The sequence below is a fragment of the Serinus canaria genome, chromosome 12 (assembly GCF_022539315.1).
Source record: "Serinus canaria isolate serCan28SL12 chromosome 12, serCan2020, whole genome shotgun sequence".
In the NCBI taxonomy this organism is placed as follows: Eukaryota; Metazoa; Chordata; class Aves; order Passeriformes; family Fringillidae; genus Serinus; species Serinus canaria.
This window is the reverse complement of record NC_066326.1, coordinates 14,170,601-14,189,967: the sequence shown is the minus strand read 5'-3', so window position 1 is coordinate 14,189,967 and position 19,367 is coordinate 14,170,601. Positions and strand designations below refer to the sequence as shown.

Genomic DNA, 19,367 nt, shown 5'->3' with positions numbered 1-19,367 from the left:
GAAGGTACCTGCTGTACCCAGTGCCTGGAGGTGATTTCTTCACAGCAAGTGGAAGGGAAAGAAAAGGAAAGCCTCTTACACAAGAATTCAGTGCTGATTTGTTAATCATGCCTCTTAGAGCAAGAGGACATAGAAATAAATAAATAAACAAATAAATAAATAGTCTTACCACCTTTTTCCCCCCTTTCTCACACCTATTTTTTTCTGTTTTAAGACTCCACGTACCACATGGGTCTTGGAATGGCCTGGCCAAGTGGTCATTGCTGGCTGCCAGATTTTCTGGACAAAGGAAGTGTCTGAAGCTCTGGAGGCTGGAGATTTGTCCAGCAGGCTTTACCCACAGCTGAGTGCTCAGGTATGAAAATGAATGTAAGGGTGAGATTTTGCCAGATGGAGGCTTTTCAGTCATCAGACCTCAGACAAGTTATAAATACAGCCAGGACAATACTGGTGGGGAAACAGAGACAGTTTTGCATAGCACTGTTCAAAACAAGTGATAAAACAGGTTGTCTTCCTAATTATTAGGGTATTTGTCATAATAAAATACAGGACTGATAATATGATCACCACCTGAACACTATACAAGGTGAAAGATAACTTCTCCAGGGTTACCCAAGAAGCAGAAGGCGAATAACTGAAGTGATGGACAGTGGAGGAAACTGCATCCTTCATATCAGCTCTGTGCATCTAATTACACCTAATACCTGAGAGTTATTAGCTCTGGACTTCATAGTGGCTCTAACTCATTCTTTTCACCTGAACATGGTAATGGTGTAGGCAAAACTCAGCTCTGAGCCAGCCCTGAGTAGTATTTGCTTTCTGAGCAACCATTTGTACTTCTAAAAAGAGAAGAGGCAGAAGTTGCCTGAGCGATCTGAGACTCAGCATGCCCTGAGTTTGATTGCATTGTGTTGGTACAGAGTGCATTGCTTCAGGGTACTTTCCTTTTGTTCCCAGCTGGGAGGTTTGGTGGCCCTGGTCCGTGGGAAGCTGTCCAGGATGCAGAGAGCAGTGCTGTCAGCTCTCATTGTGATCGAGGTGCATGCCAAGGATGTTGCAGCAAAGCTGATTGAGGAGAATGTAACGAGCATGAACGATTTTGAGTGGATCTCCCAGCTCAGGTTAGAGAGCCCAGCTGTTGAACCTCTCCTGGCCTCCCTGGCCAGTCTCCATTCTCCTTATCCATCAGCTGTGTCCATGGCAAATGGAAACTGGGGTATGAGACAGATCTAGCTTTAATGGCATCCTCTTTGGCTATATAAACTAACCCATACCATGACGTGTCACTGTGAAAGGCCACGCTCCTGCCCAAGGGGTGCAATGCTTGATCCCAGGCCCTGTGAGAGCTCCTGTCCACCCTGTTGTGCTACTTTATCCTTTCTGCTCTCGAGAGGGAAATCCCTTGATAATCAGGTCTCCAAACCTGCAGGCTGTAATCTCATGAGCTGCTGCTTTGTCTGCCAGGCAGTGTTTATCTTTCTGATGTCATGTTCACTCACCATTAGATACTACTGGACAAGGGGAGATCTGTACATCAGAGCAGTCAATGCTGAGTTTCTTTATGGCTATGAGTATCTGGGCAACACTGGCCGTCTGGTTATCACACCCCTCACTGACAGGTAAAGACATTGTTTTCTTGGTACAAATGCACTTTTTTTTTCTCTTTTCTTTATTTTTCTTCTTCTGGATGAAAAGGATTAAACCAAGGATCTGACCATGCAGGTCCTACGTCCTAATGTAGGTAAATAGAATCCATTTGTACAGTAAAGGACTACTTGAGACAAATGCACAGGAGCACCTGGCATTGGTTGCTACTGTATTCCAAGTGGTCAGTGCTCAGACTGATTGCTTCCACTCTTCTAATTCTTAATGTAGTGCTCTCATATAAAATGCCTACCTGATAGCTAAGGAGCTCTTCTAGAAACCAGCTCGTACTCTAGAATATGCAGCAGAAATAATAGTTTTACCTTTTTGTAACTGTCCTTTTTCTGCAGAATGAATTTGTAGCCAGTGGCAGAAGGATTTATCCATGCAGGCCCCCATGAATACTAATCAAGGCCGCATAGCTCTAACTCCTTTGCAGAATGCTGCATATCTAAGCAGTTTTGTGGAAAAATGAATGATGGATTCCTCCTTGTCTCCAGCTGTATAGATCATATGTCTCCTTGCTGAAATCAGTAGTACAAATGCTTTTTTTCATCATCTGGTCTCTTCTTTGTTGTAGGTGTTATCTGACACTTACAGGAGCTCTGCACCTGAAATTTGGAGGAGCACCTGCAGGACCAGCAGGAACAGGCAAAACAGAAACAACAAAAGACCTGGGCAAAGCACTGGCAATCCAAACTGTAGTGTTCAACTGCTCTGACCAACTTGACTTTATGGCAATGGGCAAGTTTTTTAAGGGACTAGCCAGGTACAGTGACAGGCATTATTGAGGGATGCTGCACACTGGGAGTTGGTGGGTGTTTTTCATAGCAGCCCAAAAGAACAAGAAAAGCCCTAGCAAAGGTGTTACTGAGTTCCAGAATGAGCAAGGTTACAAAATTCCAGCCAGAAAGGAGGAACAGTTGATCCAATTATTAAAAAAAAGAGATAAAAAGAGATCCTTGTTCATTTAAGACAAAATTAAAATGCTTTGCACTAATCCACAATGTACTAATCCACCTGTGCAAATGTTTGCAGCTTTGGCCTTTATTTTAATATCATCCATATTGGACTGAGATTCAGCCCACAAGCTGCTTAATCTTAAGAAGAAGAGAATCTGCTGAGAGTATTCAAAATTGAGCAGCCAAGAGAGACTGCTCTAAGCCCTGAGGGATCCTCTCAGAGAGGCTTGTCTCTTCTCTACATTTCAAACAGAGCTGGTCCAATTAGTCTGTTGCACACTGGTGAATCTGAATTAGTTAGTCCAACAAAAGCTGATATTCTTTTCTCAGATGCTTTCTTTGTAAGTGATTTAACTTCTTTCTTGAGCCATGCCTTGTGGGAAGATCACCTTCCTCATATGCATGCTTCCAGCTTTATATATAGTTTTCCAAACTCTGAAAAATGGACTTAAGTGTTATCTAAACTGTATCTGCTGCACTTACAGCTCAGGTACAAACTAGGAATTCAACATGACACCTCTTTAAAGCTCAGATGTGTAATAGAGAATTTGTCCCAAGCTCTAGGACTGGATACTGCCATGGGCACTCATCACATGGGCTGGGATGCACAGCTGGGGTGTCCACTGAACCAGGACGCAGTGGCTGTGTCACTGTTTGCCATGGGACATCAGGACATCAGGGCCCTTTTGTGTTCACTTCCAGTCTCTGTTATGCCTACCCAATATGTGGATATATATGATTTCTAGATCTAGCTGAACTTCTGACTGCAAGTTTGCTCCTGACTCCCTTCATTCTTCCTTCCTTGCCCAGCTCTGGTGCCTGGGCTTGCTTCGATGAGTTCAACCGCATCGATATTGAGGTGCTGTCTGTGGTGGCCCAGCAGATCACAACCATCCAGAAAGCACAGCAGCAGAGGGTATGTAAGGAACATGTGAATGCAAAGACAGGCAAAAAAATCTCCACTTGAGCTTGTTCAGGCAAGTCCTTGTCTCTGCACACACCTTCAAGCTTCACTTCTCAGGGGCAACTCTTAGCAGACATCCTTGAGGAGAGGTTTGAAAAATGTCCTAACTATGGCACATCATATCAGTCCATTACAGTCAACACCCTCAGGGGAATTTTTAACTTCACCTTAGTCTATGCTGCCAGAGTTGCCCACACTCTCACAGGCTGAAGTACCTCTCAGCTTGAGCTGTAGTGCCAGCAGGCTTTGGTGTGGGAGACATTCTGATACAGATCCACCAAGCTGATCAAAATTGGAGCTGTGATAAAGGCAGTCAGTATTCTGACATGAGTTGCTCAGCACCAAATTTGTCTAAATGTGTTAACCAAGCTTTGGTGGATTCACAAAACCCAGTATGTTCAGAAAAACACATATTGGTGCACACAGAGTTGTATTGTGAAGTGAATTGTTGTGAACTGTTGGCTTTAATGGAGATTCAGCTGTCAGCCAGTCTAGCAGCCAGCCTCTGCTTTTTTCTCTGGAGGCCCAGAAGGGTTAAGACCTGAATCTCCTTGACTTTGGCTTGGAATTAGAAACTTGCTCTCCGTAAATTCTTCTGCATTGCTTTATCCCCCATCTGAAATTGCTACCTACACAGCTTTAAAAAGGATTTAGGTTTCTCTTTGCCCTCTTTGCCATGAATTAATTCAGGTCTGATCTCTAGTGCAAAATAAATGGGAAGACGTTTGTTTACAGCTGAAGGCATTGAAGTCTGTTCAAGAGTTTAAAGGAAAAAAAAGGAAAATTTAACCTATCAGTAAATCTTCCACAAGCCCAGTCTTTTATACAGGGAAAAATATTGCTGGTAATACTGGGTTCCTGCAGTGGGACCAGATTGAGTCACTACTGTTGTGGGCAGCTGTGTGTGTTTGTACTTTATAATTTAACAACTAAAAACTATTGTTCCCCTCCTGGAAGATTCTGCTACATTATTTAGTTTGCAGGTCAGGCTCTGTTCTTCAAAGATGATCATATTCTTAATTTTCCAGGTGGAAACCTTCATATTTGAAGGCACAGAGATCCCACTGGTCCCATCCTGTGCAGTCTTTATCACAATGAACCCAGGGTACGCTGGGCGCACTGAACTGCCTGATAACCTGAAGGTAAGGAGGGCAGGCTGCACAGACAGAAAGAAGAGGGGCAATAAAGGTGCTGGGTGCTACCTAGACCCACCAATATGTCCATGAGAAGAGTTAGGGTGTGATGATTTTGGAGAGTCTCCAGGATCGCTTTGAGATTTGAACCACATGTGTAAAGAAATGGCACTGTTCAGATTGCAGTCTGCAGGGATGCTGCAGTGACAGCTGCCAGGCACACTCATCTTGTGTCCTCTAAACAGTCTGGAATGGATACTTAGCCTTTTCAGTTTGCTGGGGAAAAAAAGCAAGAAACAACAGCGTTTTGAACATTGGGTTGGATCTGTATGTTCCAGGCTCTCTTTCGTCCCGTGGCTATGATGGTCCCAGATTACTCCATGATTGCTGAGATCTCACTTTACTCCTTTGGGTTTAATGAAGCCAAAGTCCTTGCAAAGAAGATCACCACAACATTCAAACTATTGTCAGAACAGCTCAGCTCCCAGGTAGATGTCCTAATGTCCAAGACTTTTTTTTAAATGTGAGACTTTTTCAGCCTAGGCATGAAGTACCCAGATGGTTTTCTTGGTCCCTTGTGATAGCATATCTCAGAAAGGTCACTACACCCATTTTTCATCATCCTTTTTTCTTTCTTTCTAATTCTTATTTCTGCTCCTGTGGCTGGACTTGGATTCACCTTAAATCCTGTTTAGGATTACAGTGGCAGAACAGTTGAGCTAAACAACCCTGCCTGCTTTTCCTGCCATCTAGGGTTTTTCATTTTTCACTTATTGTCATCTTCCTCATTCATAGACTGTATGGCTGAGGACTAATTAGTTGGGTAAAGGATACTGAGAATAGAGTTGGATGAAGGAGGAATTGTTCTGAAGGCATAACTCTCTCATTTTTCTTTTCTTGCCTGCTAGCTGAGTGCATGCCTAAGTTTACTTTTTAAGATGGTGCTCCTCTATCTGATGATATTGTTTCCTCTGTGCCTTTTTCAGGATCACTATGACTTTGGGATGAGAGCTGTGAAGACTGTCATCTCAACAGCTGGCAATCTCAAAAGAGAGAATCCTGATATGGATGAGGTAAACGTGCTTTTATTTCACGCTGCCGTAGTTTATGGGGCCTTTTCACGCAGCCTCATAGAAGAGAAAAGATCTCTGAAGTCCTGAGTTCTCAAATCCTTGCAGGAGCTGATCTGCCTGCGAGCTATTAGGGATGCCAACGTACCCAAATTCCTGCAGGACGACCTCAAGCTCTTCAATGGTATTGTCTCAGATTTATTTCCAAATATCAAAGAAACACCTGTTGATTATGGCATCCTGGAAGAAGCCATCCGCAAATCCTGCATCGAGGCAAATCTGAAGGATGTTGATGGTGAGGGGAAAGGCTCTCCATAAGCTCCCTTTGGACCTGGGCTTTTAGTCCAGCATGCTGCCCTAGGAAAGAGATGTGTTCCCAGGCCCACTCTGCATCATCTTCCTGTACAGGTTTTGTGACTAAATGCATCCAGCTGTACGAGACCACTGTAGTTCGTCACGGCCTGATGCTGGTGGGACCAACAGGTTCTGGGAAGACAAAGGTATGAGTGAGACACTCTGCTGGCCCCAGCGAACCATCACCTGCCTAGTGATGCAGTGGGTTAAGTTTCACAGAAGACCCATACTGGCATTTAAAGCTTCTCTCAGATAGAAGTCAGGGCACAAAGATGCTGCCTGTTAGTAATAATTTATAGGCATGGGGAGGTATATTACTGGTTTGCTTTTGAGCTGTGAGATTAGACCGAGGCTCGTTAGTTCTGCTGCATATTTCTAAGGCTGCGACATACTTTGACCTCTCTAGGTGCTTCAGGCCTCTTGCACAGAAGATCTAACTTCCTCCTCCACTCCATACAGAATGCTTAATTTCTGTGCTTTTATCTCCGTACTATGATATTACCCTTCACTGTGTGTCTTTTCTCACTGCATTTGAATGCAGTTGCTGTGAGAGCAAGTAGTTTTGTTGTTCTGGAGCCATGGCAGTTAAGTCTCTGTCTGTCCTGCTTTTGCAGAGTTATGAAGTCCTGGCAGCTGCAATGACATCACTGAAAGGTCAGCCTGCAGCCGGTGGTGGGAATTACGAAGAAGTTCGCTACTATGTACTGAATCCCAAATCCATCACAATGGGCCAGCTTTATGGAGAGTTCAACTTGCTAACGCATGAATGGTAAAGTACAAAACCTTCTTTCCTTTCTTCCAGACAGAAAACACTTTTCTGGTCTTGAGCGTCTTCTCTCCAAGGCTGAGAACCGTTTGGGGTGGTGGCATAAAACCAGAAGCGATCAAGTCCTTATCCCACCAAGCTACAATAGCCAGTCACGGCGATTTAAGCTGACATCCCTCATTGTGCACTTGGCCCGACTGCCAGCACATGCCCAGACAGTTCCTGCAGCTCAGCTTGCAGCATTACAATAATTCAATAGCTTTGGAGCACATGCCCCTGCTCCTAAGATACAGCAGCTTAAAAACACTTGCTTTGCTTCTGAAGAGAAGTGACCTCTGTACTGCACACTTGAATTGTTCTGTATGAATACTCTGGTATCCTTGAGTGATGAGGAATGACTTTGAGGCATATAGAGAAATTTCATTCCTGTTGCCAGGGCTCCTGCTTGCTTACATGGCTTGGAAACAAGAACCAATAGCCCACTTTTCCTCTTTATAGCCAGGTCCTACTGCTTATGTTTCCATAGGTGACCTGAGGTTGACTTTGCAGCCCACTTTATCCATAACCTAGGATGTGAGAAGCAGTGTGACTCTCCCCTTGGCCCTGTCAGCCAGCACTTGTCTCAGGGCAAAACTAAAGACTGTGTTCTGTAAAATGAGTGAAATTAAATGTTTTTAAAACTAACTACCTCTAGGAAAAGTGCAAGCCATTAAACATTACTGATTCTGTGACCAGAGCCTCCCAGCTTAGGATGGGGTACATATTTACTGAAGGATGTTTTATAGGAGCTCCAATTAAACTCAACAGTTTATTTATGATGTGGCTCTACATGGGCATGTCCATGTGACAATAAAGAAAAATACAGCAATTGTGTAAAATATATTTACAGACAAATCCATCTGCTTTAATCAGCTGAGCTTTAGAACAGACTGTTTTGCCTTGATCTCAGTAACAATACCCTGGAAGTCACTAGTGCTATAAAAATAACAAATAATTATTTAATAGCAGGAGTTGAGTCCAGGGTCTGAATGGAAACTCAAAGTTTCCATGTACAGATTAAATTATTGCTGTCAACAGCCAGCATTCCTTGTGTCTGCTCTCCTGGTCACCAGCTCCAGGACCACCCAGGTTCACAGGCAGCTGAGGATGGGGAACTTCAGTTATGAAGAGGGTAGGGTCATGCTCTTTAGCCTGGATTTATCCTTTTAACCTTGAGAAAAAGAGGCACTTCCAAAGAGCAGATAATCTGCCTGTGACCTGAACTGGATGTTAGCAAGGCCTCCTTGCTCTTCACTGAGGGCAGAGATGTTAAAGGGAAGCTTGACATCTTATAGTTAAATGACATGGATTTCAGATCCTGATGCCCAAAGAAATTGTTTTGTGATGTCACTCAGGCTGACGTGTGTCTCAGTAGAAAAAAGAATGAGGTGGACCTTTCTGCAGCTCATGGATAATGGAGACACATGAAGCAGGATAAGACTGCCTTTTGTGGTGGGAACTTTGCCATTTATTTCAGCAAAACCAGAATGGGCCAAGCCCTGCCCTCCTCCTACCTTTCAGGACAGACGGGATCTTTTCCACACTCATGCGTCGGGGAACCGTGGCTGCTGACTCCAGCAAGAAGTGGTACATGTTTGATGGGCCAGTGGATGCTTTGTGGATTGAGAACATGAACACAGTACTTGATGACAATAAGAAGCTGTGTCTCAGCTCAGGGGAAATCATCAAGATGACAGAAGTAACTAATCCCTCCCACTTTTGCTGCATGTAATCTGTACTTCTTCCTCCCTGAACTGAAATACATATCAAAACTGAGCAGGTCTTTAACCTTTCATTTCTTTTCTAATTTCTAGGGCATGACCATGATGTTTGAAGTCCAGGATTTGGCTGTTGCTTCCCCTGCCACAGTCTCCCGCTGTGGCATGGTTTACCTGGAACCCAGCATTTTGGGGCTGGACCCTTTCATTGAATGCTGGCTGAAAAATATGCCAGAAATCATGCACCGCTTTGCACAGCAGCTGGCATCTCTCTTCAGGAGATTCCTCCAGGTGAGCGACTATTCTGTTCCAGCCTTTCCATGTCATCTTGATTGTCAACCAGCCCAGACGTGTCAAGGCCTGGATTTAAATGACATTGTGGGAACACTTGCTACTATATTATCTATCATGGAAACTTCTCTGTGAATTTTGTGGCTTTAATAGATGTTACTCACTGATCTCTGTAGATGTGATCGTCTTATTGGTCATTATAATTGGTTTTATTTAATTTCAAAATTATCTTTGGACAAAACCATCCCTGGTGCAGTTCCATAGCTTAGAGTGGAGTCCCTCCAGGGAGAAGGTTGTGCAAACAAGTCTTGTTATTTTTACTCTGCTGATAAGCCATTATTTTAATGAAGAACCTGGAGCTACAAAGGAAGGCTCTAAAGGGAGCAAACCATTTAACAGCAGTGATAGCACAAGATTCATGTAACCATTGCAGAGAACCAAAAGGGAGGCCCAGAGGTTTCTTGGTGTTAAGATTGTACCAAGGGGCTTGTCTTGCTTTTCTCCAGTAAAAATGCTGGTACTTGGGATGCAGTTGGAAATGGCAGCATTCTCAGTCATGGTCTCCCTTCTAAACATAACATGATGGAGGTGAACAAGAAGGTAAAACCAAAGACGGCTGTGCTGGATGGTGACACTGAGCTGTCCCTGCCTGTCTTTCCAGGAGGCCATCGACTTTTTACGAAGCTCTGTGAAGGAGATAATTACTTCTACAGATGGTAACCTCACAATGAGTCTCCTCGTGCTCTTGGAATGTTTGTATCAGCCTTTTGTTCCCATTAAGGTAGATTTTGCTACCTCTATTGCTGTTCCTTGTGTCTGTAACTCTTAAGGACGCTAAGTCATGGAAAGGGTTAGTCACCAGAGAGCAAGATGTTGGTGCAGAAAGGGCATGCTGTAGCTCATCCACATGGCAGAAGGTAATACAGCATCCAGCAAATCACAGGCAAACCTGGAAGGATTATGCTCTGCCCACTGAAGGAACACAAGATAAGCTCTGTGCCTACCAGGCTGGAGGGTAGAGATTCACTTTTATTTATAGCAGAGGGAACTGGAGAACAAGAGGAAAGCAGAGATCAGAGCTGAGCAGTGATGCACTTCAGATTGCAGGTCCTTTGAGAATTAGTATTGAAGAAGGCTGGACAATTTTCAAATTAAAAACCTAAGACTAAATTCTTCTCCCATCTCCTGTTCAGTGACGTTAGTTCAGCAAAGGGAGTCTCTCAAGTACACCAATGAAACAACAAATTTTAATCCACATAATATATTAACAAGGGCTTTGAAAAACTGGCTAGAAAAAACTACACAGGAGCTGAATAGAATTATAAGCAAATTAAGAAGAGTCTGGGGTTTGTGTGCTGTAATTATACCTGTGAACTTTTCTTCTGCTTGTCTCTGGTTCTAAGGGACTTAAGACGATTCCTCGGGAGAAGATTGCTCGTATGGGAGAGCTGATTGAACCTTGGTTTATATTTGCCTTGATCTGGAGTGTGGGGGCTACTGGAGATTCCCTAGGTCGTGAGGCCTTTAGCTCATGGCTCAGGAAGAAGATGGCAAAGGAAAGGGTGAGTAAAGGAAAAGCAGATCTTCTCTCATTATAGAGAAATTAGTAGCGAGGAACGGGGATCAGAGCTGAATGCCTGGAGGCTTTGGATGGACTTTCCATGGGCATCTGGTGTGCCCCTCTCTCAAAGGGACCCCTGGAGCTGGAAGTTCTGGGAGAGACCTGAGCCTCCTGGCCTGGGTAGCATCCCATAAGTAAAGTTTTCCTTGAAGTGGTGCAAATCCTCCGGTGAATTCAGCTGAGTGGCAGCCAGGTTCATCACAGCTTTATTCTCACAGATCCGCTTACTCTTCCCAGAAGAAGGACTGGTTTATGACTATAAACTGGATGATGCTGGGCTTAGCAGTACTGAAGAAGATCTGGATGAGGACGTCCGTAAAGAGGTAAAATATTTAACTTTTAATTCCAAGCTGGGTAATTTAGGAGGAGGGACCAGGAAGCTACACAGTCCTACAGGATTTGGTAGGATTTTCTCATTAAGGGCAAAGAAGAAAGGCCTATAGGAAGCAAACAGGAATGTTTAAATCAAAATTAAGCTTTTCATTGAATCAAGAAGACAGTTTCTTGCCTTCAGAGTTGTGAACCAGATCTTTCAAAGCTGAGCTGAGAGCTGGTCAGGTGAGACCTGAGTGTCTCTGAGAGTGCTCAGAAAAGTGAGGGGTGGCACAGGTGTGGCTGCTGGAAGTCAGAGAGGAGCTCATTTGGATAGATCTGTCTGTTAGAAAGCAGTGAACAACAGCAGAAGAGCTATGTGCAGTAGAGTCTGGAATAGCAGCAAGGCAGATAAATATTCCATCTTTTTTACAAGAGACAGCAGTGTAGGGCATGTCAGGGTCATCTTGACTGACAGTCACCAGACTCTGGGCTAAAAGGAATTTAAGAAGGAGGGAAAATGCTTCCCCTTCCTAATGAAACAAAGAACCCTACATGACTGTCAGGTGCTTAACAGAAGGTGCCAGTTTGGTCTCTGTGGGAAGACCACATGGGGTGGTCAGGAATGCAGATTTTCTCCTGTGTTCTCCAGCACTGGCCTGGTAGAAGCTCTATCTCATTTGTATAGTGGCCTCTGGGAGGCTCATCTGCAGCTTCAATCTAGCTTGTAGGTTTTCTACTTGTACAAGAGATCCATATCTTGTACAAGTAGAAAACCTCATGTGCCTCTGAATGTGACAGGTGATGGCACGGAACAGGAAGACAGAAGCCCAGATAAGCCCCCTTTGGCCCTCTGCCATGGGCAGAATTCCTAATATTGCAGATATCACAAGTGCTCCATCCTGCTTTGATCCAAATTCTCAGAAGGGAGGGCAGGTGTGTTGCTCCTGTGGCAATGACCTCTAAGTCTTGGGCTCTCTCCCTCCCAAAAGTAATGAGTCAAACACTCACAGCATTTCCATACAGAAAGGTGAGGGTGGCAAGGCTCAACAGAGGGGCTGGAAACCTGAATTTCCCATCTGAGCTACTACACAAGGAGCAGTGACAGGGAAAATAGCAGAAAGAATTTTCCTTTTCTTAGAAGGGATAGATGCCCTCTCTAAATAGACTCCAATCTTTCAGGTGCACTGGGAGGTGTGGCTGGATGCTACAGCAAAGTTCACCATGGTTCCAGACACCAACTTCTGTGACATTATTGTGCCCACGATAAACACAGTCCGAATGGCCTATCTGCTGGAGCTGCTGCTTACCAACTATAAGCCAGTACGTGCCCAACCTTGTTTTTGAATTTTTGATTCAACATCTTCTTCTCCCAGTGCAGTCAGAACTTAACAGCTGCCTAATACTTTGAGATTATTTCCCACTTCCATGGATTTGTATTTCTCTGCGCCAAATCTGTGCTTAAGCACTAAGAGTTATCCATTCAGTCCCCAGGCACCATGTCAACACCCCAAAGGGATAGCAACACGCAGTTGTTCAACCAAAATGCAGCAATTGCTAGATAGCCCATCACCATCCCTCTTTACCTGTTTCCTACAGTTCCATTTTGTAATTCTCTGGTTGGATTCCATCCACACCAAGAGATTTTGGTGTTGGGCAGATGACCTTATTGAAGAAGCAAGCCCAAGAGTCCTATCCCAACCTTCAAGTCTAAAAGAGCAGTAACCTGTAATTCCTCCAGCCAGCCTCAGAGTTCTGGGAAACACAGGCTGCTTGCATATGATAATATTGCATTGCTGATTGTGCTTCTAGGTTCTTTGCATTGGTCCCACTGGCACAGGGAAGACTCTCACAATTGCAGACAAGCTCTTGAAGAACTTGCCTAACAAATACATCGCCCACTTCCTGATGTTTTCAGCACGCACGTCTTCTAACCAAACCCAGGATCTCATCGACAGCAAACTGGATAAGAGGCAAGATTCCTTTCTGTGTGTGCAAAGGCAGTATCCCTGAGCTCAGTGTTTCTATCAACTTGACTATTTAGTTTCACCACAAGACCTGAAGCGGCCCTGAGCACGTATAGCTGTGGATAACGTAGGACACACAGCACATCTGAGCTGGGATTGTGAGAGCCAATAATAGCTTGTTATAATGGCAAGAAAGTGAGAAGGATTAGTGAGGGTTGGTAAATTCTAGTTATTCCAGAAATACTACATTTCACAGCACAGGTGTTTGCAAACCCTGGTGTGGGATCTTTACAGAAAGTGATGAAGGGAGAAAATGTGGCTGCCCACCCGCAGTCCCACTCCCCACAGTAAACAGCTTCCATTTCACCTCCCTGGTCAGCCACTGGTTTGAAGTTTCCAATGGATTCATGGGCTCAAGCTTTGCTTTTATTTGCACCCATTTACTCCTTGGCATTGGGCATAAGTAGACAAAATTTCACTTGGAGAGGAGCCAGTGCCTTGAACATTGCTCCAGATCTTTTCAGTGCAAAGGCCCTTACAAAGCAGTGTATCAAGTGTAAAAATAGCTGTAACTGTTGACTCAGAAAGCATCCAGAGAAAAACAGCATGCATTTGAATCAAGTTGGAAGTACCTTTCCTGCGTCCTGACACGGGTTCTGTCCTTGCAGGCGGAAGGGAGTGTATGGGCCTCCAGTTGGTCGGTATTTCATATTTTTTATTGACGACTTGAACATGCCCATGCTGGAGCAGTATGGAGCTCAGCCTCCCATCGAGCTGCTGCGGCAGTGGATGGACCACCACGGCTGGTACGACCGCAAACAGATCGGTACGACCCAGATCCATGGCCAGAGCTCTTGGCAACACTTGGCCTGTTAGAGATGTGTACCTGCCCTGGAGATTTGTGGTGAGGGATTTTAGCTACAACTCAGCACTCATTCCTGATTTTGCACTCTCAAAGGTACTTTTAAGAAGCTGGTAGATATTAATTTTGTCTGTGCCATGGGACCTCCTGGAGGGGGAAGGAATCCTGTCACTCCACGCCTCACTCGCCATTTCAACTACCTCTCCTTCACTGAGATGGATGACAGCAGCAAGAGGAAGATCTTCTCCACCATCCTTGGCAGCTGGATGGGTAAGTCCTGCAGAAAACTGTCACCTTCTCCTCACGTTGGAAGTCACCTTGATGATAATGGAGTTTGGAAGGGGAGCAATTAATATTGATGATCTGATCAAAGTGTTGAAAGCTGGAACTTACAGTAGTCACTCAAAGATGCTTTAGGGAAAGTGTTTTATGAGGCTTAGCAAACAGAGAGTTCATACCCTATTTAGTCTCAGGGCCAAACTCTGCTGGTGCAAATCAGCAAACTTCAGCTTTGCCTTTCACAGTTTCAAAACATCATATAGCCTGGGCTTTTCAAAGAGGATTTTGTTTGTGATGGGTGATGCAGATATTCTTAACCTCAGCAGGTAAAGCTGGAACTAATTTTTTTGTCTTTTTTTAGATGGACTCCTAGGAGAAAAAAGTTACAGAAATCCAGTGCGTAAGTAAGAGCAGGAAGATGAGAGAGACTGTGAGCAGAACAAGCTGGTGAGCACAGCATGGCACAGCTTACCTGTGCATTCAGCAGACAGACACTTGTCCAGACAACAGCCTTCTGTGGAAGCAGAGCCTTCTGTTACTCTCCATCTGCTGCAGCCTGTGGACAGCTGAGCAGGGTGGATCTGAGCATGGTGCTACAGCCACCATGAAAAAAGGGTTCATTTGGAGTGAAATGAGTCCTCTCATACTTGACAGGGTGGGAATTGAGGATCATCTTTGCAAATATGCCCTCATCTGCAAATCTGCCAGTAGAAAGGAGTGAGAATAGTCAGCTATGGGAGAAGCAAAGCAGAGCTCTCTGAGTGCTTGCAATATTCAGAAGCATCAGTACCTGACTGTGATCTCAGGGGCACACTGAAACATCTAGCTGTGATTTAGAAAGAAATTAAAAGATTTTTGAAAACATGCAAAAAAGTGCAAAATGCTGGGGTGTCACAGGGCTCTACTTCTCCAGGAGTGTTTGTAATAAACTTCATTGGGAGAAAAAAATAATTATGCTCTAAAACTGGCAGCTGTGTTTAAATCTTGCCAGACTATTGCATAAGAAATTATTCCTCAGTGGCTTTGCATTTGCTGAGCATAATGAATTGCAGGGGGTTTAGCTAAGAGGGCACTCACACCTTCTAGCTTAAAAGTAGCTGAGATTTCACTGCAGGAGTGCAAGGAAGGAGAAGGAAAACCTGTCTGGAATATTTCAGGTAGGCATCAATTACCTGTCTGGCAGTGCCTCCTCTGTTCCTGGGGTGCATGAAGTCTTCACACCACAGAATGACTGTAAAGCATTCTTCCACCCCCAAATCTGGTTCACATTAGTTGATAAACCCATTGGCAGCTGTCCACTGCAGTGAGCAGGTGCTTGGACACGTCCCTCACTGTCTCTCAGAAAAAAGCAGAAAAAATTGTGTTCCTGCTCAAGTGCTAGCCAGCACCTCTGCCACTCAGTGCCACCTTCCTGCACCACAAAGACCTTCTCAGCCCAGAATTATCATCTTAACATCCTCTCTGACTACTTCTGTCTCTGCAGCGGGAGCAGATGCAGTGAAGGACCTGAACGAGCCCTTAGTCAATGCCACGATCTCCGTGTATATGACCATCACATCCCAGCTGCTGCCCACACCAGCAAAGTCACATTACACCTTCAACCTGAGAGACCTCTCAAAGGTGTTCCAGGGCATGCTCATGGCTGAGCCTGGCAAGGTTGAGGTGAGTCTTCCCATCAGCACAGCCCTGCCACCCAGGGCAAGACCAGAAATCACAGAGTCACAGAATGACTAGGTTGGAAGAGACCTTCAAGATCATAGAGTCCAACCCATGTCTTAACACTTCAACTAAACCCTGGCACCCAGTCCCACATCCAGTCTTCTTTTAAACACATCCAGGGATGGCAACTCCACCACCACCCCGGGCAGACCATTCCACTATTTATCACTCTTTCTGTAAAAAACTTCTTCCTAATATCCAACCTATATTTCCCTTGGCACAGCTTAAGACTGTGACCTCTGGTTCTGTCAGGTGCTGCCTGGAGAAAGAGACCAACCTCCACCTGACTACAACCACCTTTTAGGGAGCTGTAGAGTGATAAGATCACCCCTGAGTCTCCTTTTTCTCCAGGCTGAGCACCCCCAGCTCCCCCAGTGGTTCCTCACAGGATTTGTGTTCCCAGCCTCTCTCCAGCCTCGTTGCCTCCTCTGGGCATGCTAGGGCATCTCAAGGTCCTTCCCAAACTGAGGGGCCAGAGCTGGACACAGCACTCCAGGTGTGACTTCACCAGTGCCAAATACAGGGAAAGAATGACCTCCCTGCTCCTGCTGGCCACACCATTCCTGACACAGGCCAGGATGGCCTTCTTGGCCACCAGGGCACACTGCTCGCTCATGTTCAGTCACTGTTGACCAGTACCCCCATGTCCCTTTCTGCCTGGGCACTTTCCAGCCATTCCGTCCCCAGCCTATAATGTTGCAGGAGGTTATTGTGGCCAAAATTTAGGACTTGGCACTTGGACTTATTAACTTCATCCTACTGGACTCTACCCATCCATCCAACCATTCCAGGTCTCTCTGCAGAGCCCTCCTGCCCTCTGACAGATGGACACACACTCCCAGCCTGGTGTCACCTGCAAATTTACTAATTTACTCAATACCCTCATCCATGTTGTCAATAAAAATATTAAACAGAGCTGGCCTCAGCACAGACCCCTGCAGGACACCACTGGTGACTGAAATGTTCTAGTTGAGGCCTCATTCACAGGCCTGCAAACAGGCTTCAATTTTCCATTGAAGATGCATTTTATATTAATAAAATACATTAATAATTAATATTAATAATTTTTATTGCTCAAGGGGTGTGGTGGCCTCCCCTTTGACTATTGTCTGGTACCAGTAGCAGGCAGACACCCCCTTCATCACAGTCCTTCCTTGGCATGGAAGCAGGTGAGTGGCCACAGGGAGTCAGTAGGACATAGCCCACACATTCAGGGCTGGATGGAACAATGAGGGATCAGACAGGGACCAAGTAGGGACAGAGGTATTGTCCTATTACCTGCTTCTGCCCCTTCAGCTCTCCTGAGGACCTTGCTGTGGCTCCAGTCTGGCAAATAGAGACTGAATTATCACAGGAAGTACTTAGGACCCTAGTACTATAGGTTCTGTGCTATCAGGCAAATAAAAGGATCTTTTAAAAAACACACATGAAAAAAAAAACCACACACGAAAAACCATACAAATTGAATCAAACTGGTGAAAGATAAGAATAAAGAACATAAAATTTAAATCTCTCAAAGAAAGCCCGACATATGGACAAATAGAGGGGGATAAACTGATGCTGTAATGAGCTCTCTGCAAAGCAGCTGTTTTGACAAGAGTTGTTTTTGAGAGGAGAAGGGAAAGCAGCTTCCTCCGCCCAGTTCTTTCTCTGCTCCAGTTGCCTTGTAATGGGAGTGGAGTTGGCCACACGCTGGGCAGAAACTGGCTTTGCTGACAGCAATGCTCATAACACTTCTCTGCTTCTCTCACGGGGGCTGTTTTCCTGGGATTTCCTACCAGAACAAAGAGCACCTGCTGAGACTGTGGTACCATGAGAGCTGCCGGGTCTTCTGTGACCGCTTGGTCAGTGATGAGGACCGGACCTGGTTTGACAACCTAATGACAGAGAAGATGGTGGAGTTTGGAACCACTTTTGAGGAGGTCGTTCCCACGCAGCCAGTTCTGTTTGGAGACTTCATGGAGCCAGGTGCCAATGTCAAAGTGTACCAAGCAATCGAGAGCCAGGATAAGGTAAGGACCTTGGGAATTATGTTGGGAACTACGTTCACATCTTCCCAGTCTTCTACAAACAAAGGAAAACAGTAATAGTAACAACAGTGGTGCTTTAATTAGAGGTATCTGAAACTACAAACCATCCCAGGGGTCTCCTGTGGAATCCTACCACATATATGAATAGTGGCTGTATTAGTTGTGATGGGCAGTTGAGGTGGAACAAGCTGTCTCTGCATTGCAATCCTGGAGGCAGCCTGCTATGCCAAGTCTCCCAAATGAGTCACACTTGGGACTGAAAAGTGAAATTTGCTGGAAAGAAATGGCACATTACCCCCAAACAATACTACTTTCGCCATTAAAGACTTCACAATTGACCTTTACAAGTAATTAATGTTACTGCCAGACTCCCTGTTGGAGAAGATACTGGGAGTACTTGGATAGTGGTAATTAAGCAAAGGCAATGAGTGGTGCGTTTTGCACTCATTATCAGAAACAGATGATTATTCTGTTGTCTCTCCTCTTGTGATAGCTGTGTGACAAGGGCTGGTAATTAACTGAGCTTTCCAACCCCTTTTGCAAAGTAGGTAGGCCTGTCCCCCACCCAGGTGAGCACAGCTGGGACAGCCAGACATGGAGGCAGCTGCACAGTCCCCGCTGATGCACTCGGGACTTTGGCATCTAGGCAGGGATCTCAGCGCTGTATGAATTCCAGCTGGTGTTACTTTCCCAGCTTCCCAGTGAGATTGCTGAGGGGGTAGGATCCAATCCCAGATGTCTTCATGCTTCATCTCCTTTTCTGGCCTGAGGGTGCTGTTGAGGGGAGCCCTGGGAAGGGCAAGAGAAATTGCTCCTGCAACCGTTCCATGTGATGGCTGGGCTGGGAGAGGAGTGTGCTCCTCTACTCATCTACAGCCAGTGTTGTTTTCTTCCCCAGCACCTGTGCTTTCCAGCCAGAATCATAACCACAGGATTCAGCAGCAGGCAGTGGTCAGCTATAGAGCAAGGAAACTAACCCAGAGGGAGGCCCTGGAGCAGTATGGATCAGGCAGCCATAAGCTCTTTTATTTTGAACTACACCCTGCTGTTTCTCGAGGCAAACAGCACAGTTGGGAACAGCAGACTGTAGTCACTTGCCTGAGTTAGTTTAAGGTCACCATTGAGCAGCTGCTGCCACCACCACTAACTAAATTCAGCCCATCCAATGGCAGTTCCTTTGGAGCCCAGAGGAGAGCTGCTTCCAGACTCTGTTAAGCCCCAGGCTTTGCCCTCCCCTACTCTGGCTGTGCCAGCAGACAGTATCCACCCCACACACACAGTTGCTTTTATCTGGTAGCCACAACTGAGTGTTTCTGCCCACAGCTGAAGGTGGTGATTGAGGACTACCTGGAGGAGTACAATCAAAGCCACACCCCAGAGCTGAAGCTGGTACTCTTCATGGATGCCATTCAGCACATCTGCCGCATCAGCCGGATCCTGCGGCAGGCTCCGGGGAATGCCCTTCTCCTGGGGGTTGGGGGAAGTGGGAGACAGTCTCTCACCAGACTGGCATCTCACATGTAAGTAATGCACTCCCACCTATGCATGGAATGGGGAGCAGCTCCATTGGGGCTGCCTTCAGAGAATCTCTTTTTCTGCCCTTCCCCACTGCCAGTTACGTGTTTTTCTGGCTGCT

General features: G+C 45.5%; 1 protein-coding gene across 1 annotated transcript in view; it reads left to right on the top strand.

The window, feature by feature from the left end:
* DNAH1 (dynein axonemal heavy chain 1) overlaps positions 1-19,367 on the top strand; it is a 67,608-nt gene that overhangs the window by 26,844 nt on the left and 21,397 nt on the right. Inside the window, exons 25-48 of the mRNA XM_050979492.1 lie at positions 215-355; positions 958-1,121; positions 1,506-1,619; positions 2,225-2,413; positions 3,417-3,522; positions 4,599-4,712; positions 5,042-5,191; positions 5,690-5,776; positions 5,882-6,068; positions 6,182-6,273; positions 6,742-6,896; positions 8,454-8,631; positions 8,747-8,941; positions 9,603-9,722; positions 10,345-10,503; positions 10,781-10,885; positions 12,057-12,197; positions 12,687-12,847; positions 13,510-13,667; positions 13,800-13,973; positions 14,344-14,382; positions 15,466-15,644; positions 17,483-17,713; positions 19,055-19,251. Coding sequence (XP_050835449.1) covers positions 215-355; positions 958-1,121; positions 1,506-1,619; positions 2,225-2,413; positions 3,417-3,522; positions 4,599-4,712; positions 5,042-5,191; positions 5,690-5,776; positions 5,882-6,068; positions 6,182-6,273; positions 6,742-6,896; positions 8,454-8,631; positions 8,747-8,941; positions 9,603-9,722; positions 10,345-10,503; positions 10,781-10,885; positions 12,057-12,197; positions 12,687-12,847; positions 13,510-13,667; positions 13,800-13,973; positions 14,344-14,382; positions 15,466-15,644; positions 17,483-17,713; positions 19,055-19,251 — 3,536 coding nt within the window. The remainder of the gene's footprint in view (positions 1-214; positions 356-957; positions 1,122-1,505; positions 1,620-2,224; positions 2,414-3,416; positions 3,523-4,598; positions 4,713-5,041; positions 5,192-5,689; positions 5,777-5,881; positions 6,069-6,181; positions 6,274-6,741; positions 6,897-8,453; positions 8,632-8,746; positions 8,942-9,602; positions 9,723-10,344; positions 10,504-10,780; positions 10,886-12,056; positions 12,198-12,686; positions 12,848-13,509; positions 13,668-13,799; positions 13,974-14,343; positions 14,383-15,465; positions 15,645-17,482; positions 17,714-19,054; positions 19,252-19,367) is intronic.